At 51.9% G+C, this 24,081-nt stretch overlaps 3 protein-coding genes across 6 annotated transcripts; 1 reads left to right on the forward strand and 2 right to left on the reverse strand.

Moving 5' to 3' along the window:
- Nucleotides 1-715: 715 nt before the first annotated feature.
- Nucleotides 716-4,312, reverse strand: ZNF576 (zinc finger protein 576). Of its 3 annotated transcripts, none has more exons than XM_017885900.1 (3): nt 4,092-4,312; nt 3,528-3,624; nt 716-1,889 (listed from the first exon to the last, which is right to left on the reverse strand). In XM_017885900.1, the coding sequence occupies exons 2-3, from the start codon at nt 3,610-3,612 to the stop codon at nt 1,462-1,464; spliced, it is 513 nt and encodes a 170-aa protein (XP_017741389.1). In that variant the 5' UTR covers nt 3,613-3,624; nt 4,092-4,312; the 3' UTR covers nt 716-1,461. The 3 variants fall into 3 exon arrangements, with proteins under 3 accessions (XP_017741389.1, XP_017741388.1, XP_017741387.1); XM_017885899.1 differs by having other exon boundaries at nt 3,970-4,312; XM_017885898.1 differs by having other exon boundaries at nt 3,528-3,627; nt 3,970-4,309.
- A 163-nt stretch (nt 4,313-4,475) lies between these two features.
- IRGQ (immunity related GTPase Q) lies at nt 4,476-8,900 on the forward strand. Its single transcript, XM_017885880.1, has 3 exons — nt 4,476-4,733; nt 5,374-5,905; nt 7,342-8,900. The coding sequence occupies exons 2-3, from the start codon at nt 5,376-5,378 to the stop codon at nt 8,735-8,737; spliced, it is 1,926 nt and encodes a 641-aa protein (XP_017741369.1). The 5' UTR covers nt 4,476-4,733; nt 5,374-5,375; the 3' UTR covers nt 8,738-8,900.
- Nucleotides 8,901-18,257: 9,357 nt separating this feature from the next.
- On the reverse strand, nt 18,258-24,002 carry PINLYP (phospholipase A2 inhibitor and LY6/PLAUR domain containing). Of its 2 annotated transcripts, XM_017885881.1 has the most exons (6): nt 23,424-24,002; nt 23,083-23,229; nt 21,654-21,770; nt 18,991-19,143; nt 18,660-18,800; nt 18,258-18,495 (listed from the first exon to the last, which is right to left on the reverse strand). In XM_017885881.1, exons 2-6 carry the CDS (start codon nt 23,222-23,224, stop codon nt 18,350-18,352), a joined length of 699 nt encoding a protein of 232 aa, XP_017741370.1. In that variant the 5' UTR covers nt 23,225-23,229; nt 23,424-24,002; the 3' UTR covers nt 18,258-18,349. The 2 variants fall into 2 exon arrangements, with proteins under 2 accessions (XP_017741370.1, XP_017741371.1); XM_017885882.1 differs by lacking the exons at nt 21,654-21,770; nt 23,083-23,229; nt 23,424-24,002 and adding an exon at nt 20,963-21,006.
- Nucleotides 24,003-24,081: the final 79 nt, after the last annotated feature.

Consider the following 24,081-nt stretch of genomic DNA (forward strand, 5'->3'; position numbering starts at 1 on the left):
TGCCACCACACCTGACTAATTTTTGTATTTTTAGTAGAGATGGGGTTTCACCATGTTGGCCAGGCTAGTCTCAAACTCCTGACTTCAGGTGATCCACCAGCCTCGGCCTCACAGACTGCTGGGATTACAGGTGTGAGCCACTGTGCCCAGCCGTCCCTTTCTTAAGCTTGAGTGTTCTACCCAGGAATTTAGCCAGAATCAGTCACATGGCTACATCTAGCTGCAAAGAAATCTGGGAAATGTAGTCTTTTCAGCTACCATGTGCCTAGCTAAAAACTGAGAGACAGTGATCAGTCTACCACATCCACCTCACCTGGGCTTTAAAAACATCCCTCAACATACACAGAGTCTGTAAGTATTATATGCAGGGCATTGACCATTGTCTGCAAGTGCAGGGCAGGTAACTAAGGGGGTAAAACTGGCCTGGTGGGACTCATCTCCAGTTGAGGATGACACCCGCTGTTCCCTCCAGCCTGTTGTAGCTTCTGCCCTGCCCCTGCTGACAATGTCACCCTAGGTTGGGCCTTTCAAGAGAGCTGAAAATAGGATCTTAATGGGAAATCTCCCAGTGTTGGCCAAATAAAACCCGAAACAGAAGGTATCTCTGTTTGATTCCAAACCAGTTTCCCCACAAAGCGAGGCCAACTCTGGCCTGAGTTCCCCCACCTGCCCACACCCTTATGTTCTCTGGAAATTCCCACTCAAAAGCCAGAGCTCCCTGTTTAGACATTTTAATATGGATGTTTTCTGTTTTTAGATACTATTCCTGTTAGCTTATTCATACCATTTCACCTACACATATGAAAAAATATTTCATGACCAGAATGATATACAAAATTATTTAAACGAGACATAAATTATCAGGGGACTAGTGCCATCTAGTGCCATGGCCCCTCTGAGTGAGGTTGGCAGAGGGTGGGAAAGAGACACAAGGACTCCAATTGCCACCTCCACTCAATTGGGGTCCAGCTCCCAACTGTGCTGCCCCTTCCCCAAAAGCCCAAGTTGCTCCACATCTGGAACTCATCCGGTGGCATTACAGGCCAGCAACACCTCACCTTCCCTGCCCCCATTCAGGCAAAGGTCCAGGGCAATTTGCTCCCATCGCCCATGGCATCCATCTGGGAAGAATGAAGGGTGATGACACAGTCTGCAGCTAGGTGTTTAACTGGGAATAAGGGAGACACAAACCATTTCTCTCCCGCACTCCATTCCCTTTTTTTTTTTTTTAACGAAAGATCTCATTATTGTCTGATTTCACTGTCTCACGAAGGTCCTGGGTCCTCCAAAGACTGAAGCTCTCAATGAGAATCTTCTGGGTCCTCTTTATTAGGAGCCCTTTGCCTTCCCAGGAGAGGGAAGCAAATCCCTCAGGGCCCCCGGAATTCCTGCACCCCATATCATGGGTGAGTCGTACCGGCCACAGAGCCACCTGTCACCACGGAGACGCTTAAGCTGCACTCAGAGCTCCCCTCGGGCATGCCGAATGTAGTGTTGATGCAGCCCTGCTTCCTGAGCAAAGTCCTGACCGCACTCTGTACAGGCGAAGGTGCCAGGAGGGGCACGGGCCTCATGCATCTGGCGGTGCCGCCTCAGAGAAGCAGCCTGCCCAAAGGTCTTGCCACAGTCAGGACAAGGGAAGGTGGGCTGGGCAGTAGTGGTTGCAACCAGTGGGGTGGGCTTGGCGGCTGGACCGTGGCTGCGCTGGTGGGTGATTAAGGCTTTGGAGGAGGGGAAGGAGCGGGCGCAGGTGAAGCAGATGAAAAGGACCCCCTGCAGCTTCTGGGCCACGAAGTCCGCTGGGTGCTCCCGCTTCATGTGACGCTCCTGGAACTTGGAATCTGCAAAGGTGATGAGGCAGCGGGTGCACTTCGGGGCCCCCAGGTGGCCTGAGGGATGTGCGGAGAGGTCAGGGGAGGCCAGCAGGAGTCTCCAGGACCTCTCCTGAACCCCAGAATCATACCAACAATTAACATTGAGTGTGCTATGTGCTAGGTTCTATGCTAATGCTGGACAACCAAACAGGAGAACTGTTCTTGGACCTATTTTACGGATGAGCAAACAGATTCAAAGAGGTTAGGCAAGTTGCCCATAGTCATGAGGCTAGGAAAGGAAATGGTGGAGCCGGGGTTGGAACCCAGAGAGTCAGCCTGCCCAACAGAGGGGTATGGTGATTACAGCACAGACTTTGGAGCCAGACTGCCTGGGATTGAATCTCAGCTCCACCACTTCCTAGGCAATTACACCAGTTTCCTTATCTGGAAAATGGGCTAATAACAGTATCTACTCCATAGGACTGTTGGAAGGAATAAATGAATTGCTGTACAGTCATTTGCAATTATGACTAATGATAACAGAGAAATCCAGCCCGACATCCAGGATCTGGCCTGGTACTCACAGCTAGACTTTGGTGTTCTGTTGAACATAAATTTTCACAGAATATCAAGGACCGACAAGGTCATGCTGTGACTAGAATGAATCAAGACAAGACTACATCATAATAATGTCTGAGCACAGACAAAATATGAATGCTGTCCAAGCAGAAAAATGACCAAACATCCTCCTATCCTGGCTAATGTGAATGTCTGCTGCTGCTTTATCAGTCAGAGCTTGAGCCTTGCCTTCTTCCTTCCTCCTTCTGGATAAGATTTGTTACGATAGCCAATCACAGAATTGCTCCTGCTTCCTGGTAGCATCCAATCCACAGCAAAACAATTTTGCTCGCACATTCCCCAAAATCACCACCCACAAGCCCAAATCCTATGTCGTTTTTACCACTCTTAGTGAGACACCCCACAGTTCCCCCATGGTGTGTGTTCTTTATTGCAGTGAGAAATAAACCCAACGTGTTCAACTGCACGTTTGTTTCGGGTAGTCTCAGGCTCAAGGGCATTGAGACTACAGCTCTTGTTACAAATACCTCTCTCTGCCTCAGTTCCCAGTTTAAAGGGCCTATTATTAGAAGGACTGAATGAGATAATGAATGTTAAAATCATTCATAATATGAGAATAAATACACCTAGCTCATAATAAAACAGCAGGAGGTGTTGCTATTACATGGCAAACTGGCTACCATCATTAACCCCTAGCTTTCCCTTTTGCTGCAGTTAATCCCATAACCACCCTGTGAGGTGGGTAGTGCCACCCTCTTTTGACAGTCAGGGAAACCAAGGCCCAAGTTGCACTGAAAGTCTAGGGCAGAGTTGGGACCTAAATCTTGGGGCTCTTCTCCCAATAGAACCATTCCCAGCCACATCTTGAACCCAAGCCTCTCTTGGAAGCCACCCTATCCCTCTGAATGCATAAGCATTGCAATCCTGCTTATGTGGCCAGAGGAGGGTGAGTACTCTGGCCACATAAGCCGGTGTGAGGAGATGCACTTCCTGCTAGGGCAGCTCAGGGACCATTACAGCCCCTTCTCAACAGGCAAAACTCTGGCGCCTATGACAGTGAAGTGCCACAGAGATCTTCTTAGCATCAGCTCCTGCACCCCACCCTCCTCTAGCCAGCCAGCCATGTGTACTCACAGATGTTGCCTCCTGGACTCTGGGGACTTCTCTCCTTGGGTGAATCCTGCTGCTTCATGTTCTCTTCAGGGTTCGGGTCCTCCATGGTGTTGGGACCCTTCTAGTCAGGAGAGGAGCGTGCATGAGTGAAGCTGTTCATCTGTTACCAGTCTTAGAGGGCACCCTAAGTCTATGACCTTTGACATCGCCAGAGGCTCTCCTTGCCTGCCTTTGACCCCTACGACATACTATCTCCTTGAACTCTAATTGATGGAGTTCTTGCTAAGAGAAGCTTCAGACCTCCCAAAAAGACTTCCTGGGTTTGGGACTCAGAGTCTTTTCACTGGTGTGACCTATGACCTGCTGCATCAAACTAACTCCCTGAACTCGGCGTGGGAGTCTTGATCTTTGACACCAGCGTCATCCCAGTCTCAAGTGTCTTGAGGCAGATAGTAATACCCACCCTTTATCCCAGTTCTTCCCGGGAAACATCCTCTGACATCCTGTGATTTTTGTTCCGCCCAGAGCCCCCGCCTCCCACGCGCACTAGCAGCTGCTATCCCGCTACCCTCAAGCGCTGCCTACAGGTTCCTGCTCCCAGGCCTCAGTTTTCCTCAGTACAGCAGAGGGCTGCCTTTCGCTGCGCCTGTCAGTCGCTCGCTACAGCGCCGCCACCCAGAGAGACGTGGGATAGGGCCCACTCAGTCTCAGGGCCCCCGTGGTTTCCGCGCCCTTTTGCCAGATGAGCCTCTCGGAGCCGAGATCCCGGATTTGCCATCCGGCAGTAGTATAGTCGCACCAGTCCGGTCCTCAAAAATAACGGGAGGGGTCCTTCTCTGCACTATGGTGCGTTATGATGACGTTCAGCCTCCCGCGGCGTAGGTACCGAAGCTTTTTGCGCATGTCTGGGTAGGTGCTCGTGGCGCGCAGGCGCGTTGACTCCTTCATTGTTCGAGGCCCCAAGGCCGCCGAAGAGGGGCGTGAGCACTTCGGCCGTTCTGCGCAGGCGCTGCGAAGGGCTGGGTCTCTGCGGTCTCGCTTCCAAGACACACCCCCTTGGAAGAGGGAGTGACGTCAGGTTAAAGCTACTGGGACGCATCCCGGCATCTCTAAATCACTGCGCCCTGGCCTCTTCGGCCTGCGTCCGCTGCGGCCCAGGGGTCGGGCTTCTCAGCTGCTGAGCCACCGCCACCGACTGCGCTCTCCCGTGGGTCGGCTTTTTGCTCGGTTGGTGATGTGGACGGGGGAAGGGGAAGGTTAAAATAACAATGTGTCCAAGGGGGGAGGGACTGGAAGCCAGATTTCTGAGGTTTTATTTTTATTTATTTATTTTTGAGAGAGTGCCTTGCTCTGTCGCCTGGGCTGGAGTGCGATGGTGTGATCACTGCCCACTGCAGCCTCCAACTCCTGGGCTCAAGCGATCCTCCCGCCGCGGCCTTCCGAGTAGCTGGGGCTACCGGCGCACGCCACCATGGCCCGGCTAAATTTTATTTTTTGTAGAGACGGAGACTCTACCAGAGTCCCACATGTTGACCAATCTGGTTTCGAATTCCTGGCCTCAAGCGATCCTCCCGCCTCGGCCTCCCAAAGCACTGGGATTTAAGGCATGAGCCACCGCGCCTGATTTCAGAGTTTTTGAAGCAGAAAGGGAAACGTTTCCATCTAGAAAGAGGGCGGACAGACAGGACGCCTGGAATCCCTGGGGAATAGGGTCTGGGCTCTGGATTTTTTAGGTCCTGGAGAGTGACACTCAAGAACCGAAGGGGACCGGGGGGAGGACTGAGGCCTGGGTTCCGAGTGGGGCGGCTAGGAAAGGAAAAGGCTAGGTGCTCCCTGACCCAGGTCTTCTCCACCCGTTGCTTTCCAGCCATGCCTCCGCCGCAGGGTGACGTGACCGCCTTGTTCCTGGGGCCTCCTGGCTTGGGGAAGTCCGCGCTGATCGCATCGCTGTGCGACAAGGATGTGGAGACGCTCGAGGCCCCCGAGGGACGGCCGGACTCCGGGGTCCCCAGCCTAAGAGCTGCGGGCCCAGGCCTTTTTCTGGGCGAGCTGAGCTGCCCACCCGCGGCGCCGGGGCCCTGGGCGGCGGAAGCCAACGTGCTGGTACTGGTGCTGCCCGGACCCGAGGGGAACGGGGAACCCTTGGCTGCAGCCCTGGGAGAGGCAGCGCGGGCCGCTCTGGCCCGAGGGACCCCGCTGCTGGCTGTGCGGAACCTCCGTCCTGGGGATTCACAGACTGCAGCCCAGGCCCGTGATCAGACAGCAGCTCTGCTGAACAGCGCGGGGTTGGGAGCTGCGGATCTGTTTGTGCTACCGGCGAACTGCGGCAGCAGCGATGGTTGCGAGGAGCTAGAGCGCCTCCGGGCGGCGCTGCAGAACCAGGCAGAAGCGCTGCGGAGGTGAGTGCTTTCTGGCTTGGTTCCTTAGTTGAGACCCTACACACCTAGGTCCTATTTGAGGTCCATGAGATCCCTCCCCCAGTGAGTTTGGGGCAAGGCTTAGCTCTATTATTATTATTTTTTTCCCGGAGGTTCAGGGTCTCGTTACGTTGACTAGGTTGAATTTGAACTCCTGGCCTTAAGCAATACTCCCACCTCAGCTTCCCAAAGTGCTAGGATTACAGGCGTGAACCCCCACACCCGGCCTTTTTTTTTTGAGACAGGGTCTCACTCTGTCGCCCAGGCTGGAGTGCAGTGCCATGATCCTAGCTCACTGAGGGCCTCCACCTCCTGGACTCAAATGATTCTCCTGCCTCAGCCTCCAGAGTAGCTAATAGGACAGGCTGCAAAACAGGATCTCACTGTTTCCCCAGGCTGGTCTTAAATTCCTGGCCTCAAGCCATGCCCCCACCCAGGCTTCCCAAAGCCCTAGGATTAAAAGGGAAAATCTTAACACTTTATCTGCTGGGGCCCTGAGGCTCCTTTTTCTAGGCCCTGCCCCAAGCAAGGTGATCCGCCTTCCTTGGCCTCCCAAAGTGCTGGGATTATAGGCGTGAGACATTCTGCCCAGCCCCCTGGAAGATTTTACCTGACAACTCTAATCCTTGAGCCCTCCCCACCATCAGTTTGGTTTTCAAGTGACCTAAAGCCACACCAGCAATGAGCTTTATTATCTTGGGGCATCCTCATCCACCTCCTTTCTCCAGCTCCCTCTCATTTCTATGCCCACTTGCTGGCTACCTCCTGAATTTGCTCTACCACCTGCCAGCCTCCTCATTTTACAGACTTTAAAATGAGGCTCAGAGAGGGACAGCCCCTTGTCCCAGTACACTATCATCTTTTTTCCTTAGCTTCACCTGGCAGGGAGTCACCTTAGCCACTCCCCCTTGGTAAGAACTAGTAGATGAAATTTCTCCCCTCACTGACCCTCCTTAGGCCCAGCCTCTGAAAAGAGTGCCTTGGCGACCTTGTCTGTCTCAAATAGTGCTGGACTTGTGTTCAGGCCACAATACAGTTGGATTCTTTGTTCTAGGCCCCACCCTCTGTGAACTTTGTCCCACCCAGCACAGCCGACCCTTGGAAAAGCCCCGCCCCCAAACACTGTATTCCATGGAAGTCTTATCCCAATCCCCATTTTAGGCTAGGGTGGGAAACCTGACCTTAAGTCCACCTGTCCGATAATCAAGACTCCATTATTGCTTGAAGCCCCGCCCATATCATCATGGCCCCTCCCCATCTGGTTTCTATTTGCCTGTGCCATCAGTCTGGCCCTTCCCTTTCCTATCCCTGCCCCATTCTGGGATCATTAGGAAAGCTCCGCCCTTGTCATTCATAGCCCAGTCCATGTCACCCAGCCCCTCTTCTGCCTTTGACCCTGACCCTTCTTGTCCCCACAGGCTCCTGCCCCCGGCCCAGGATGGCTTCGAGGTGCTGGGTGCAGCAGAGCTGGAGGCTGTGCGTGAGGCCTTTGAGACCGGCGGCCTGGAGGCTGCGCTGTCGTGGGTGCGCTCAGGCCTGGAGCGCCTGGGCAGTGCACGGCTAGACCTGGCCGTGGCCGGCAAGGCTGACGTGGGCCTTGTGGTGGACATGCTGCTTGGATTGGATCCTGGCGACCCAGGTGCTGCGCCTGCTTCGGTGCCCACGGGGCCCACTCCCTTCCCGGCTCCAGAGCGCCCGAATGTGGTGCTCTGGACTGTACCTCTGGGCCCCACGGGCACTGCCACCACCGCGGCCGCAGCCTCTCACCCAACGCACTACGACGCCCTCATCCTCGTCACCCCTGGGGCCCCCACTGAGAAGGACTGGGCCCAGGTCCAGGCCTTGGTGCTACCAGATGCGCCTCTTGTCTGCGTGCGCACAGACGGTGAGGGCGAGGATCCGGAGTGTCTGGGAGAAGGCAAGATGGAGAAACCCAACGGCGAGAGCTTAAAGAACGCAGGCGGAGGGGGATTGGAGAATGCACTCAGTAAGGGAAGGGAGAAATGTAGCGCTGGATCGCAGAAAGCAGGCAGCGGGGAAGGTCCTGGGAAAGCTGGCAGCGAGGGTTTGCAGCAGGTTGTCGGCATGAAGAAATCAGGTGGTGGCGACTCAGAGCGGGCCGCCGTGTTAAGCCCGGAGGACGAGACGTGGGAGGTGTTGGAGGAGGCACCGCCGCCAGTGTTCCCCCTACGGCCTGGTGGACTCCCAGGGCTATGCGAATGGCTGCGGCGAGCGCTCCCCCCAGCCCAGGCAGGGGCGCTGCTGCTGGCACTGCCACCAGCATCTCCCAGCGCTGCCCGAACCAAGGCTGCAGCGTTGCGAGCCGGGGCGTGGAGGCCAGCTCTGCTGGCTAGTCTGGCAGCGGCGGCGGCACCACTCCCAGGGCTGGGCTGGGCATGCGACGTGGCACTTCTGCGGGGTCAGCTGGCGGAGTGGCGACGGGGCCTGGGACTGGAACCCGCGGCACTGGCTCGACGTGAGCGTGCCCTGGGCCTGGCTCCTGGGGAGCTGGCAGCGCGCGCTCATTTCCCAGGCCCGGTGACGCGCGCCGAGGTCGAAGCAAGGCTGGGCGCCTGGGCGGGCGAGGGCACTGCTGGGGGTGCAGCACTGGGTGCTCTCTCCTTCCTGTGGCCTGCGGGTGGCGCAGCGGCGACAGGTGGCCTGGGCTACCGAGCGGCTCACGGCGTACTGCTGCAGGCTCTGGATGAGATGCGGGCTGATGCTGAGGCTGTGCTGGCACCCCCTGAGCCTGCCCAGTGTGAGGTGGGAGGGGGCTTGAGTGTCCAGACTCTGGCAGGGAATGCCTGGGCTTAATCCTGGGTGCTTGAAATGGATGTGGACTCTGATTTCTAGCTGGGATGTGTGACTTCTCATCACCTGGATTCAAAGAGTCTGGGGGACAGGAATCCTAATTTCTTTTCTTTCTTTTTATTTCTTTCTTTTTTTTTTTTTTGAAACGGAGTCTCTTGTTGCCCAGGCTGGAGTGCAATGGCGCGATCTCGGCTCACTGCAACCTCCGCCTCCCAGGTTCAAGCGATCCTCCTGCCTCAGCGTCCCGAGTAGCTGGAATTACAGGTGCCTGCCACCAAGCCTGGCTAATTTTTGTGTTTTTAGTAGCCTGTTGGCCAGGCTGCCCTTGAATTCCTGACCTCAGGCGATCCACCCGCCCAGGCCTCCCAAACTGCTAGGATTACAGGCATGAGCCACCGTGCCCTGCCAGGAATCCTGATTTCTTTGGGAACCATGGTGCATGACATCCAGACCCTTCTGTCCTGAAGGGAGTTGGTGGCCCAGAGTCTAGCAGGGACTATGTCTTTGTCTCCTAGGGAGTAGAAACTGGAGTTACTGGATGTTTAGTCCTCCAGGGGAGGGGAGTAGAAGTCCTGTTTCCTAACTGGTGGGGAGGTGTCCATGACTGGTACCTAAACTCCAGTATAGGGGAGGGAGACCTGAGCGCCCCAGGGAGCTGGAACTCTTGGGCTTTAGAGCCTCAGAGGGAAACAGGGTCTACATTTCTCTGGGGGAAAAAGCCTGCACACAGGTCCCCAAGGAGCAGTGGGTTTTGAGTCTTGATGGGGTGGCGGAGGCCTCCGGGGTCTCAGACTCCAGGGTTCTAAGATGGCTGTGGACCTTAGTTCCTAATTCTTGGGTAAGGGGAGGTCTGCATCTGGAGGACAGATCAGGGGGCTTGTGGGAGAAAGCTGGAGACTTCTTGATCTCTCCTGGGGAGTGGATGGGTTTCTATAATTGCCCTCCAAAAGTATGTAGGGAGGGTGGTCCCACAAAAATGAGGTGAGGTGGGTAAGAGGTCTGGGCATGGTGGGCTCTAGAAGTAGCAATGAGGCCTTCTGGGTGTGGAAGGGCAGGAAAGAATACCTCAGAGACAGCTCCTCCAAACCTTGTATTGGGATCCCGGCAACTGGCTCTGTGAGTGTGACTGGGAAGAGATATGACTGCCTTCATCTTCTAGGTGCTGAGCAATTCAGATGATCTCTGGGGAGTCTGTTTCTCTTCTCTTTTCTTTAGGAAAAGAGTCTGTTTCTCTCTTTTTTTGGCCTTGGTTTCTCCTGTCATTTAACTGTAACCTTTTCTGGCCTTGGTGTTTTGTGCAACTTCCTTTTTGGAAGAGCAGCTGTACTGCTGCATTGGTCCAAACACTTCTGTATGGACACCTCAGGTATCCCCAAGAGACTCTGCTTTCTGGTGTACATAGAGGGTACTGCACTGAGCCAGGGGCCCACCAAATGGGTGGCCAGGCATTCGAGACCATGGGAATATGCCAGGAGTGAATGAAGCAAAGGCAGAAACCACAGTGCCTGGAATGTTCTAGGCTGCTAGCCACATGTAGGGGAAAAGCTGCAGGTTACAGAATTCTTCAGTGTCAAAAACGAAGAAGGAGGATCTGAGAATCCAAGTGATAGAATTCCTTTTGTTGTAGACAGAAAGAGCAAAGTCCAGAGAGGGCAGGCTTGAGGCCCTGAGGGTCTGGCCCTTGCTTATTCTCATTCCCTGCCCCTTCCCACTCCTGTCCAGCCTGATAGGCTTTCCTTCTTTTTTTTATTTTTTATTTTTTTGAGATGGAGTCTTGCCCTGTCACACAGCCTGGAGTACAGGGATGTGATCACTGCTCACTTCAATCTCCTGCTCCCAGCTTCAAGCGATTCTCCTGCCTCAGCCTCCCAAGTATCTGAGATGACAAGCATGTGCCACCACACCTGGCTAATTTTTGTAGTTGAGTAGAGAAGGGGTTTCACCCTGTTGGCCAGACTGGTCTCAAACTCCTGACCTCAGGTGATCTACCCGCCTCAGCCTCCCAAAGTGCTGGGATTACACGTGTGAGCCATCATGCCCACCTGACTTTCTTTCTGATGCCTGAGTGGCCACCTTGAGTCCTGCCTGGGGACCCTTGCACCTGCTGTTCTCTTTCCTTCAAGGCCCTATTCACAACTTCCTGTTCTACTCTCAAGCCTTCCTGTTCAGTCAGATCTCAGCTCACATATCCCCTCAGGGAGGCCTTCCCCTCTCTGACCACCCTATCTGAAGTAGCTCACATCCCCCCATTCATTTCGGCCAGTTAAGTTTCCTTGTAGCAATTATTACTGTCAAAAATGATCTTATTTATTTACCTGTTTATTGGCTTTTGACCCATTGCCTGTCCTCTTCTCTGTTGTTCCCCCAGCATCTAGAACAATAGGTGACTGATACAATAGGTGCTTCGTAAATATTTTTTACTATTATTATTATTAATATTATTTTAGAGACAGGGTCTTGCTCTGTTGCCCAGGCTGGAATGCAGTGGGATGATCGTGGCTCAGTGCCACCTCCAACTCCTGGGCTCAAATGATCCTCCCACCTCTGCCTACAGAGTAGCTGGGACTGTAGGTACACAGCACCAAATTTTCTGTAGAGACGGAGTCTAGCTTTGTAGCTCACACTAGTGTTGAACTCCTGGCCTCAAGTGATCCTCCTGCCTTGATGGGATTGCAGGTGTGAGCCACCACACCCAGCCTACATGTTTATTTCATTGATCAGTGTCAGAACTAGGATTGGAATTTCGATTGTTGATCTCTTGCCACAAGATAGGAAAATGGAGCAAGATAAGGAGAAACAAGCATTTAATTGGAGAGAACACCCTTGTCTGAGGTCAGGGGCCTGGGAAGCAAGCACAACTTTGCCACTGTCACTGTGTGTTACTTGGACAGTGCCTTATTTTCCCATCTGTGAAATGGAAAGAGCTGGACAAGAAGCTTCAAGAGTTTTGAGAAACTGTCTCGCTTAGAAGCTGAAGACAAGGGTGACTGATCCAAGGGGAGATACTCAAGGGATGTTACCACTGTCTCCCCCACTGCTGACATAATTTGTCCCATCAAAGTTGAGATATGTACCATGGGGAAGAGCACTTGGTTCTATACTGAATGGCTCCAGGCATTTCCATGAAAGCTCTTTCAACTTTAGGGGAAGAATATTCATCCATATCTGTAATATCCACTACACCTCTTTACCCTCTCATATTAGTGTCTAAGCCCTGCAATCAGGCATGTCAGCCACGTGATGGAATAGGAGAGGTGCAGGGCAGCACTGTCCAGTAGAAGCAAAATGCAAGCCACATATGTCATTTTAAGTTTTCTTTTCTTTTCTTTCCTTTTTTTTTTTTTTCAGATGGAGCTTCACTGTGTCACCCAGGCTGGAGTGCAGTGGCAATATCTCGGCTCACTGCAGCCTCCGCCTCCCAGGTTCAAGTGATTCTCTTGCCTCAGCCTGCTGAGTAGCTGGAATTACAGGCACATGCCACCATGCCTGGCTAATTTTTGTATTTTTGGTTAGAGATGGGATTTCACCATGTTGGCCCGGCTAGTCTCAAACTCCTGACCTCAGGTGAGCCGCCCACCTCGGCCTCCCAAAGTACTAGGATTACAGGCATGAGCCACTGCGCCTGGCGTCATCAGTATTTAAATGAGTTATGTTACATTCTTTTATGCTGTCTTCAAAATCTGGTGTATATTTTACACTTACACCAAATCTCAATTACTATGATACATTTTCATCCAAAATGCTTGACCTGTTTTTCAATTTCATAAAATTCATAGTTGGAGAAGTAGATTCACATATCCAAGTTGTTCCAATTATATAATAGTTTTCCAAAAACTGAGATGGGTGTCAATTTTTTTTTTTTTTTTTTTGAGATGAAGTCTTGCTCTGTCGCCCAGGCTGGAGTGCAGTGGTACGATCTCGGCTCACTGCAAGCTCCGCCTCCCGGGTTCACGCCATTCTCCTGCCTCAGCCTCCCGAGTAGCTGGGACTATAGGCGCCCGCCACCACGCCCGGCTAATTTTTTGTATTTTTTAATAAAGACGGGGTTTCACTGTGTTAGCCAGGATGGTCTTGATCTCCTGACCTTGTGATCCGTCCACCTCGGCCTCCCAAAGTGCTGGGATTACAGGTGTGAGCCACTGCGCCTGGCCAAATATCAATGTTTTTTAAGTAGAGATGCGAGTCTTGTTACGTTGACCAAGCTGGTGGGTTTTTTTGTTTTGTTTTGTTTGTTTTGTTTTGTTTTGAGACAGAGTCTCACTTTGTCACCCAGACTGGAGTGCAGTGGGCATGACCTTGGCTCACTGCAACCTCTGCCTCCCAGGTTCAACTGATTCTCTTGCATCAGCCTCCTGAGTAGCTGGGACTACAGGTGTGTGCCACCATGCCTGGCTAATTTTGACATTTTTCTTAGAGATGGGGTTTCACCACTTTGGCCATGCTCATCTTGAACTCCTGACCTCAGTCGATCCACCCACCTCAGCCTCCTGAAGTGCTAGGATTACATACGTAAGCCACCACGCCCGCCACCAATCTGGTTTTGAACCCCTGGCCTCAAGTGATCCTCCCACCTCAGCCTTCCAAAGTGCTGGTATTACAGGCATGGGTGACCACACCTGGCCTCAGCTGTTCAATTAAGAGTAAATAAAACTTAAAATTCTATGTTTCGTTGGCAGTAGTGCAACATTAATACTGAGTAGCCACATGTGGTTAGTGGCTACAGTATTGGACAGTGCAGGTACAGAATACTTCCATCAACATAGAAAATTCTATCAATCTAGCTCTAGGGGCAGATAGTCCTTCTACTGACTTGGGCAAGTCACTCCACAAATGGCATCTACCTCACATGGTTATGGTGAGAATTCAGCGTGTGTATGTATATGCATGCATACAACATGCATACACACACATAACAGTGCATCCTTTCCTAAAAAGCCAACACAGGGCGCTCAAACATGAGTGCCACCCACCCCTGGGCAGCACCAAGATGGCTCCAGTCCGGGCGCCTTTGTCTCACCCCCATGCCTTTGCTTGGAGTGTGCTTCTCATTTTTCTGCCACTTTGACTCTGTCTCTGATTTGGTCCCCTCTGACATCACTGCTATATGCTTTGCTGCTCTCAATTTCCTCTGCCCTCATGCCAGCAGGAGTCATGCCAGAGATCATATCTGAGAAAGCAAGACAATTTTGTGTGTGTGTCTGTGCCCATAGAGGAGTGCTGGTTGTGTTGATATAGTTGTAGATTGGTTGTGTTTACATCGTTGTATATATTGACATGCTTGAGTATTATGACTTATTTTGGGGGTGGTCGCCTTTTAAATCATGACTTTCGATGGGATTGAATTTTAGTCTTTGTGAAGGCATAAGGTTGTTGATAGGCATCTGTCTCTGGGAGCATCCAAGGAGAAAAGACTAAGACTCCCTTGTAGACAGATCACTGGCCACCATTGGAGTGTGTCTGCATGGCACCACAGGGCTGGAAGACCCTTGGAGGCAGGAATTCAAAGAAATGTATGATGAATTTTGGCATTGCCATCAGAAGCAGAACAGGCATGGAAAACGGGTGAGTGGACGAGACAACCTCATCACCACAGCAGAGTTCCATACATTCCTGAATAATGATGGAGGGATTTGTGTCCACTGCAGTGGGGAACCATGAAGGACACATCAAGGGTGTGGTTGGCCTATGGTGCTCTTTGGAGGAATGAATAAAAATGAATAGAATCCTATTGCGTGTCTGTTCTTTTGGAGTTTGAGGGAGAAGAAAGATCCTTGAGATTTTGACTGGGCTGGAAACCTAGACTCCAGCATCTGGGCATAGGAGGGATGGTGGGGAATCTGTTGGGAAAAGACTGGGCTGTGATCAAGAGAATTTATCAGTATCTGAGTTTTGCCACCTTGGAAGGAGTGCAGGCAGACTTACTGTTTAAACATTGGAAGCTTATGATGGTAAAGCGCCTTAGCTCTGGAGCCAGCTGTACCCATTAATGACCCCAATTGGGCCAGCCTTTCTGTAGCCATGCCCTTGGATTGTTGCTCTCCTTCTAGACTTGACTATGTGGTTTGCTTCAGCCACTAGAACAATAGCAAACATGATTCAAGCAGAGGCTTGAAAAGTACCTATGTAGCCGGGTGCGGTGGCTCACACCTGTAATCCCAGCACTTTGGGAGGCCAAGGCGGGTGGATCACAAGGTCAGGAGATCAAGACCATCCTGGCTAACACTGTGAAACCCTGTCTCTACTAAAAATGCAAAAAATTAGCCGGGTGTGGTGGTGCACACCTGTAGTCCCAGCTGCTCGGGAGGCTGAGGCAGGGAATAGCTTGAACCTGGAAGGTGGAGGTTGCAGTGAGCTGAGACTTCATCTCAAAAAAAAAAAAAAAAAAAAAAGTGCTTATGCACTGGGACTTCCTCTTTTGCTCCCCTTGGTACCCCTACCACCACTGCCACATCCAAACCCCTGGCTGGCTGAGCATGGTGGCTTATATCCATAATCCTAGCACTTAGGGAGGCAAAGGGAAGAATTTCATGATCCCAGGAGATCGAGACCAGCCTGGGCAACATGGCAAGACCCCCATCTCTACAAAAAAGCAACTACAACAAAATTAGCTAGATGTGGTGGTATGCGCCTGTGTCCCAGCTACATGGGGGAGGCTGAGGCAAGCAGATTGTTTGAGCCCAGTCGAGCCTGAAGTGAGCTACGATGGCTCCACTGCACTCCAGCCTGGGTGACAGAGCAAGACAATGTCTAAAAAAATAAAAGAAGGAAAGAAAAGAAAAGACCTGGACTAACCTGCTGGGTAATAAAGAGAAAAGAGACACATGGCCCAGTCATCCTTGATCCCCACCACCCATAGCCAACCAACCTCTGAAACAGAGCTCCCTGGCTGATAGGCAGCTGAACCCAGCTGAGACCAGCAAAACAACTGCCCAGCTGATCCCAGACCAAGTAGCAACCCAGAGAATCATCAACTAAATAGGTGATTGTTCTAAACCACTAAATTTTGGAGTGGTTTGTTATGTAGCAAAAGCAATTAATACAGATTTGTTCTCTGTGTGTGTGATGTGGTCTCTTTCTCCCCAACAACATGACTCAGTGATTAAAATCTTAAACTCGGCCACTTTTTAGCTGTGGGACCTCCAATGTGACAGCCCTCTGAGCCTCCGATGTCTCCTGAAAACAGGGATGCGAATAATAGTGCCTATCACATACAGTAGTGAAAATAAAATGAAAAACAGCTTCTGAGGGGTCATGATGGTCATTTGTGCTATTAATGAAACATGTCCAGTTCTCTGCCTTCTGACCTTGGGGCAGGATCTCACTTCCTGGTCCCCATGTGGCTAGGTGGGCCATGTGACTAGCTCCATCCAGTGACTTGTATTAAGTCACTTCTGGGTCACAGCGTGTGATTACCCATGGTAGACTTCCCGTGACACAGAAATTGGCCACGTTCAAGTTGGTGGATGCTTTATGTATTTATTTAAGACAGGGTCTCTGTCATCCAGGCTGGAGTGCAGTGGCAAGATCTCGGCTCACTGCAGCCTCCACCTCCCAGATTCAAGCAATCCTCCCGCCTCAGCCTCCCAGGTAGCTGGGACTACAGGGGTGCACCACCATGCCTGGCTATTTTTTTTTTTTTTTTTTTTTTGTATTTTTGTAGAGACAGGGTTTCGCCATGTTGCCCAGATGGGTCTCAAACTCCTGGGCTCAAGTGGTCCTCCTGCCTCGGCCTCCCAAAGTGCTGGGATGACAGGCGTGAGCCATCACGCCCTGCCAGTGGCTGATTTATGACTATGATGAGCAGAACACCCTCTGGATAGTGCTAGGGTGAAGGAAAAGTTAACCTTTTGAGAATGGGCAGTCATTCAGCAAATATCCACTCCTCTCCCTTCCACTGGAGGGGAGTATATTGCCCCGCTCCGCTGATGGGTTTGACCATTTGATTTACTTAATGGAATATTAGCAGACCTAACCTTAGCAAGAGCCTTAAATGCCCTTGGCTTTTGTGCTCCCGTGATGTGCCATAAGAACATTTGCCAGGGAGCTGCTGATCCCAGAAAATTGTGGAATCTCATGGAAGTGACCTGAATCCTCCCAAACTGGAACCAAAGCAGCCATCCCACAAACCCTTAGAAGAATGCTTGTTGGTGTAAGTCTCAGTTTTCATGTTGGGAGGCCTAGGTGGGTGGATCACTTGAACCCAGGAGTCTGAGACCAGCCTGGGTAACATGGGGAAACCCTGTCTCTACAGAAAAAAAAAAAAAAAAAAAATACAGGAAATAGCTGGGCGTGGTGGCACATGCCTATAGTCGCTGCTACTAGGGAGGCTGAGTGGGGAGGATCCATTGAGCCCATGAGGCTGAGGCTGCAGTAAACGGTGATGGTTTCACTGCACTCCAGCCTGGGAGACAGAGTGAGATACTCTTCTCAAAAAAAAAAAAAAAAGAAGTCTCAGTTTTAGGATGATTTGTTATACAGCATTACTACAGTGTTAGTTAATACAACTTTGTTGTTTTAAACCACTGAGATCAGGGACTTGTTTTGTTACTGTAACATCATCTAGTCTGTCCCAATTGATGTCAATGTTTAGCACCTGTCAACTAATGGCCACTCAGTAAGTGGCAGCTATTATGATGATTACTGTTTACTCAGGCATACATTGTCTTTAGAATCCACATGGTCTTAAAGGTGCTAGGCATTGCACTAGGCACTTTTTAAATTGTCTTTCATTTGACTCTTACAACAACCTTGAGGTTATAACTATTAATATCTACATTTTGCAGACATGAACATTGAGGCAAAAAGAGGAAGCAGTTAATTGAGAGAGATAATCATGGACTCTGAAGTATACCAGACTTGGGTTCAAATCAAGGTTCTGATCCTCCCTAGTTGTTTGACCGAAGGCAAATGACACCCACAATCTATGCCTCAGTTTGTTCATCTGTAGAGTGGGGATAATAATATCAACCTCACAGAGTTGTTATGATCATGAAATGAGGTATAGCATGGAAAACACAGCACAGGGACCTGGCAAAGAGTAATTCCTTCATAAAAGGCAGGGCCGCCAGGTATGGTGACTCACACCTTGTCCTCCCAGCACTTTGGGAGGCCAAGGATCGCTTGAGCCCAGGAGTTCAAGACCAGCCTGGGAAACGTAGTGAAACCCTGTTGCTACAAAAAATAAAAAATTAGCAGGGCGTGGTGGTGCACGCTTGTAGTCCCAGCTACTAGGGAGACTGAGGTGGGAGAATCACCGGGCATGGTGGTGCATGCCTGTAGTCCCAGCTACTAGGGAGGCTGAGGTGGGAGAATCACTTGAGCCCAGGAGGTTGAGGCCGCAGTGAGCTTTGAATGTACCACTGAACTACAGCCTGGGTGACAGAGTAAGACCCTGTCTGAAAAAAAAAAGAAAGAAAGAAGGCAGGGCCTTCTCTCTCCCTCAAAAGGAGGGGATTTAAAATGAGGATTGAGACCCCCTATTTCCTGCATTCTGTCTCCTCAAGATACATCACACCACAAGGACTCAGGCTCGCTCTATTAACTTCTTTATAGGCACACGGGGAGTTACAGGCTGAGGACAAATGGGGACTTCACACCACGTATATCTTCCTCGGTTCAGATAGCTTTCCAGGGGGAGTGAGTGCACTCTGTATGGTGGAGGAAGAGGACATGGGTGCCTGTGGGCAGTTCAGCACCAGGCTTGGCGAAGCACATACTCTCTGTAGCACAGCCCCGCATGGCAAATCTGGGTTTGAAGATACCTGAAAGGGAGATTTCAGACTGGAATCAGGGACCTCAGCCCCTTCTTCCTCATAATCCCAGAACACATCCTCACCCACTTCTCTGGAACCCTCTCCTCCCATGGAACCTAGAAGTTTGGGCCTCTAGTTCTGTTTCCTTCTGGAGAGATCCAGGCACCACTCACCAGCCTGCACGTGTCCAGATAAGGAGACGCAGTGGTTTTCCTGACCAGTACAGCGGGCCATGGGCCCCATGCATTTGTCCCTGAAGGTTGCAGTGCAGGCAGGGCACATCAGGCCATTCTCAGTACGATCGGTCAAGGGAACTGAAGATGAGGATGAAGTGTAAGGTGAATTAGGGATGTTTAAACCGTCCCCCCAACCTCCCAACAACCCGGGGAACACCACGGTTGCTAACAGACACTGCATTTTACAGGTAAGGAAACAGGCTCAGAGCCGGCAAGTGGCTACAGCAAAGGTCAGTGGAGAGCCAGAGCACACACCACGGGCTCTTACCGGACAAAAAGGCACTGTTGCAGCCGTCGCTCTGGCAGCAGAAGGATCTGGTTACCATGTAGTCCTTGGGGCCCATGGTGGTGGATACAACGCCGGAGTAGCAGTCCTGGGACCTGATGCAACCCTTGTAGGTGTGCACCCACTCCTTGCCCTCTGTGGGATGGGGACAGGCGGTATGGTGCTGGCTGACCACTCCCTGGCCTCAACCCCTGCCTCAAGGTCTCGCCTAACCCTAGGCCTCCCCAACCCCACAACTTCCTGGGGTGGTCTCTTTTTTGTTTTTCTTTCTTTTTTTAGACGGAGTCACCCAGGCTGGAGTGCAATGGAGCGATCTCACTCACTGCAACCTCCACCTCCCGAGTAGCTGCGATCACAGGCGACCGCCACCATGCCCAGCTATTTTTTTGTATTTTTAGTAGAGACAGAGTTTCACCATGTTGGCCAGGCTAGTCTCGAACTCCTGACCTCAGGTGATCCGCCTGCCTGGGCCTCACAAAGTGCTGGGATTACAGGCAGGAGCCATTGCGCCTGCCTGGCCAGGGTGGTCTCTTTCAAGCCCCCTAGAGCCATGCGGCCTAATCTGTCTGATGCATGGCCTGGAGTGGTTTCTTAGGTAGCCCTCCCTCCTGCTGCCAGAGCCCCTAGTCGCCCTTTGGTGGTCTCTTCCAGCTCCCCATTGCCAACCTCAGCCTGCCGGATGTGGTCCCTTCCACCCGACCCCACCCACGGCCACCCATCTCTCCCTGTCCTGCCAGGGTTGCTCTATTTCAGGCCGCCTATGGCCACCCCCATGCCTTCATGAAATGGTCTCTTCCAGCCTCCACAACTCCCCACCAACCCCCGCCCACCCCGTAGTCTCTTCCAATGAACCCCAGTCCCAGCAACAGGCATCCTCCTGTCTCAGATCCTGCCATGGTCACTCCTCAGACCTCCCATCGAGGGTCTCTTGCTGCCCCTCTTAGCTATTTTCAGGTCTATGTTTAAGGTGGGTTCTTCCAGCCTCCCCGGCCTTCCCCCTCCCCACCATGTGGTGGTCTCTTCCTACCCAATTCACTGGTTCCCCCTTTACCCCATCAAGGGGTCCCCCAGCTCCCTCTCCTCCCTTCCCCAGGGTGCGTTTCCTCTTCTATGTCGGGATGGGGGAGGTCTCTTCAAGCCTTTCAGGTCGTTCCCTAACCCACTAACGCTGGCTGGGTGATCTTCTATCTCACTTTCCTTTCACAGCCCCTCTCGACCAGTGGTTTCTCCCTGCACCCGAAGTCACCTTCATTCCCTCACCAGGCCTCACCTTCTCTCCTCCTGTGACTAAAAGTCTCTTTCAGCTTTGTATAAACATCCCTGTTCCCCATTGGTCTCTTCCATTGCTCCCTTTCTCCTCCATTCTTTTTCAGGTCTGGGGTGGTCTCTTTCATTTAACTCATGCCCATCTTCTCTCTTCCATTTTATTTTCTGAGACAGGTTTCCCTCTGTCACCCAGGCTGGAGTGCAGTGGTGTGCACTTAGCTTACTGCAGCCTCGATCTGCCAAGCTCAAGTGATCCTCCTGTCTCAGCCTCCCAAGTGGCTGGGACTACAGGCATGTGCCACCATGCACAACGAATTTTTTTCTTTCTTTCTTTTTTTTCTGTAGAGATGGGATCTTTTTTTGTTGTCCTGGCTGATCTCAAACTCCTGGGCTTAAGCGATCCTCCCATCTCAACCTCCCAAAGTGTTGGGATTACAGGCGTGAACCACCGTGCCTGGCCTCCCTTTCATTTTGCTCATCCACATCTCCCCCTCCCTGTCTCTGCTTTTCCTCTTTAAGATGATTTGCTCAGCCAGGCACGGTGGCTCACGCCTGTAATCCCAGCACTTTGGGAGGCCAAGGTAGGAGGATCACTTGAGGTCAGGAGTTGGAGACCAGCCTGGCCAACATGGCGAAAACCCGTCTCTACTAAAAAACACAAAAATTAGCCAGGCATGGTGGCACGCACCTGTAATTCCAGCTGCTCAGGAGGCTGAGGCAGGAGAATCACTTTAACCCGGGAAGCAGAGGTTGCAGTGAGCAGAGATCGTGCCACTGCACTTCATCCTGGGTGACAGAGCGGGACTTCGTCTCAAAAAAGAAAAAAAATGGTTTGCTCCATACTTCAAGGTTATCGTCCCTCTCCTGTTTGGGGTGGTCCCTTTTCTGTCTCTCCCACTACTCCAACACTCCAACATCATCTCTCCTCCCTCTGCCAGGAATGACCTCTTCCTTTTTACACTCTCCCACCCCAGCCCAGCCTCTTCCTTCTCTATCCACTCCCCACCATTTCCACCTCCTGCTGGTTAGATTCTTCCCCTCTCACTATTTCTCTGCCGCCCCCCCCCCCGCCCCACAATATCTTTCCTTACCCCTCTTCTGCTTAAGAAAGTCTATTAACTCTCACCCCTCCCCCTGTTTTCCTTCTCTTTAGGACAGTCTGATTTTCAGAATCCCGTGACAATAATGATTTCCATCACACCATTTATTTCTCTTCCCTCCATCTCATGATGGTCTTTCCCTCTTTCCTGGTCTCCACTGATTTCTTCCCATGCTTCCCCATCTTGAGAACCGTGATGATCCCCCCTCAGCATGGTAATCTCTTCCACCCTGAAGGTACACCCCATCTCCCCACCAGGTCCCAGGCCACATCGTCTTACTTGAAGTAGCCTTCCCCACCAGGAGCATGCATGTGTCCTTGTCGCTGCTGCAGGTCCTTATTTGGCCATGGCACCTGCTTCCGGGCGCCTTACATATTTCGCAGCGTAGTGGGCACCCTGCAGTGTAGACAGAAGGCGAGGCTGTAGTCATGGGTGGTGTGGTCTTCGGACCATGACTTTGACTTAGGACTTTTGTGTCCTGAGAGAGGAGGGACCAGCAGCTCCCTGGTTTTTCATGGTCAGGATGTTGACTGCTGCCCAAGGAACTGTCCAGAGTAGGACGAAGAAGCAGTGGTGATGCCAGCAAAGCTGCTTCCAGGGACGGGAAGCGACTCCACCATGAAGCCTGTTTGCCTAATTACATGGCTGGGGATTTTGGATGCCAGGGTCCTCTGAGAAAGCTCAGGGGCAGGGAGGGGTTGTGGTGGAGGTTTCCATGGACTTTTGTGAAACTTCAGGTCCAGCTGGTTCCTGAATGTGGGATTCTCCTCCTTGAAGGTACCACGTAGGTCTTGTAGACAGTGGGAGCTCAGGCAGGGGGCCCTGAGGCTGGGGTCTGCATCCCAGGTCAAGGAGGGAGAGTGAGGACCAGGAGGGCAGAGGACTTGAACTTCTTGGTCATGAGAGAGGGGAAATCTAGGGGCCCAGATACCTGGGTCCTGGGGAAAGTGAGGCTTGCCCAGACTCCTGTGTGCAGGGGAGGAGGGGACTGGGGCCTGAACTTCTTAGTCTAAGGAGAAAGGAAATCTCTCTCCCTCTTTAAAAAAAATATATATTATATTAATTTATTTTTTTGAGATGGAGTTTTGCTCTGTCACCCAGACTGGGGTGTGCAGTGGTGCGATCTTGGCTCACTGCAACCTTTGCCTCCTGGGTTCAAGCAATCCTCCCACCTCAGCCTCCCAAGTAGCTAGGATTACAGGCACCCACCACCACACTCAGCTAACTTTTTTTGTACTTTTAGTAAAGACAGGGTTTTACCATGTTGGCCAGGCTGGTCTCGAACTCCTGACCTCAAGTGATCCACCCGCCTCGGCCTCTTAAAATGCTGGGGTTAGAAGCATGAGACACCGCACCAGACCTTCTCCCTCTTTTAAAAAATTATATTTTTAAAAGATTTCCCTTTCCAGCCATGCTCTCATCTGATTTCCTAGAATTGAGATGTATTTGGGATCCTTCCTGGAGGATGGAGGATTCAGAGCCCACCAAGCCCCTCTCTCAGGGATCCAATCACAGGAGCTTTTCTTTTCTGGGACCCCCAGGCTTTCTCTTCCTTTACCCTTGACCTCTTCCATAAATCTGAATTTCCAGAATGTCTCCCCATTCACCTTGAGGACTTGCTGAAGTCTCTCTCTCTCTTTCTCTCTCTCTGTCTGGGACCTCTCTCTTCCTGAGGTCCCAGAGAGAGTCCAGGTCCCTTGTCACTTACCAAGACCCAGGAGGGTGCAGAGCAGCACGAAGTCCAGCAGAAGGGTCCCTTGTCTCCTGGAGGGCCTCATGGTGTGTGTATCGGCAGTACCTGGTCCCCAGCTTTTATAGGAAGCTGAGGAGGGGCGGGTCCGTACCCACATTCACCCTGCGGGGAGAAACAGCTGAGGTCAGAACCTAGGGCAGTCCTCTGTGGCCTCCAGGTTGGGAAGGCGGAACCAGAATCCAAAGTGACCTGGGCATCTTGTGCCCAGCCCCCCACCTCCATGGATACCCCAGGAGTCTGGACTTCTAGCCCCCTCTTCCATTAGAACCCAGAAAGTCACTACCCTGATTTCTCACCTTCCCACGGCCCATTTTTGTTTGTTTGTTTGTTTGCTTGAAGACCAAGACGGAGTTGGGTCACTTGATTCCCAGTGGCTGCGAGAACTGGGATGCCCTCTCCTTCTCTCTCTTTCCCTCTCCTCCCAAGGAAGCACCCAGTGTGGATAGGGCCCCACCTGGGAGCACCCAGCATGTCCAGGCTGGTCCTGTGGGTGCGGGGTGCCTTGTCTCCCTTCCCTTCTCTTCATGTGCTTGGCTCACACTCCTTGTATGTTTGGGCTGTCTCCAGTTGCGACCCCACCCCGGGCTGCACCCTTGGGTTTCCAAGGGACCAAATGAACAGAGGGGATGCCTGTCAGCAGCCATAGGCGGGTGTAGTAAAAGACTGATGCCCACAGTCTACATATTGGGAAACTGAGGCTTTTGTGGATGAACTCCAGGATAGGGGTGTGTGTGTGTGTGGGGGGGGGGTTTGGGCACATACTTTGCGTTATATTTAGGACGCTGAACCCTTCTCTTTTGGCCTCAGGCATAAGGCTGAGAGAGATCTGATATTTTTTTTTTTCGCGCGCGCGCGCGTGTGTGTATGTGTGTGTGGGGGGGGTGGAGCAGGGGGACAGAATGAAGAGTGCAGCCGCCTGAGCCGTTTGAGGAGATCCTGTTGCGTAGAATCCAG

Source organism: Rhinopithecus bieti, unplaced genomic scaffold, assembly GCF_001698545.2.
Source record: "Rhinopithecus bieti isolate Rb0 unplaced genomic scaffold, ASM169854v2 scaffold_15643, whole genome shotgun sequence".
Lineage (NCBI taxonomy): Eukaryota > Metazoa > Chordata > Mammalia > Primates > Cercopithecidae > Rhinopithecus > Rhinopithecus bieti.

What these genes read in the sequence shown, in the direction of transcription:
- PINLYP (XM_017885881.1), bottom strand. Translation starts at nt 23,224, where the DNA reads ATGTGGGTACGGACCCGCCCCTCCTCAGCTTCCTATAAAAGCTGGGGA. An exon ending in GGTGGGGAAGGCTACTTCAA is followed by an intron (nt 19,144 to 21,653) that starts GTAAGACGATGT and finishes CCCATCCCACAG; the next exon opens with AGGGCAAGGAGTGGGTGCAC. An exon ending in ATCTGGACACGTGCAGGCTG is followed by an intron (nt 18,496 to 18,659) that starts GTGAGTGGTGCC and finishes TCTCCCTTTCAG; the next exon opens with GTATCTTCAAACCCAGATTT.
- IRGQ (XM_017885880.1), top strand. Translation starts at nt 5,376, where the DNA reads ATGCCTCCGCCGCAGGGTGACGTGACCGCCTTGTTCCTGGGGCCTCCT. An exon ending in CAGGCAGAAGCGCTGCGGAG is followed by an intron (nt 5,906 to 7,341) that starts GTGAGTGCTTTC and finishes TTGTCCCCACAG; the next exon opens with GCTCCTGCCCCCGGCCCAGG.
- ZNF576 (XM_017885900.1), bottom strand. Translation starts at nt 3,612, where the DNA reads ATGGAGGACCCGAACCCTGAAGAGAACATGAAGCAGCAGGATTCACCC. An exon ending in GAGTCCAGGAGGCAACATCT is followed by an intron (nt 1,890 to 3,527) that starts GTGAGTACACAT and finishes CACATCCCTCAG; the next exon opens with GCCACCTGGGGGCCCCGAAG.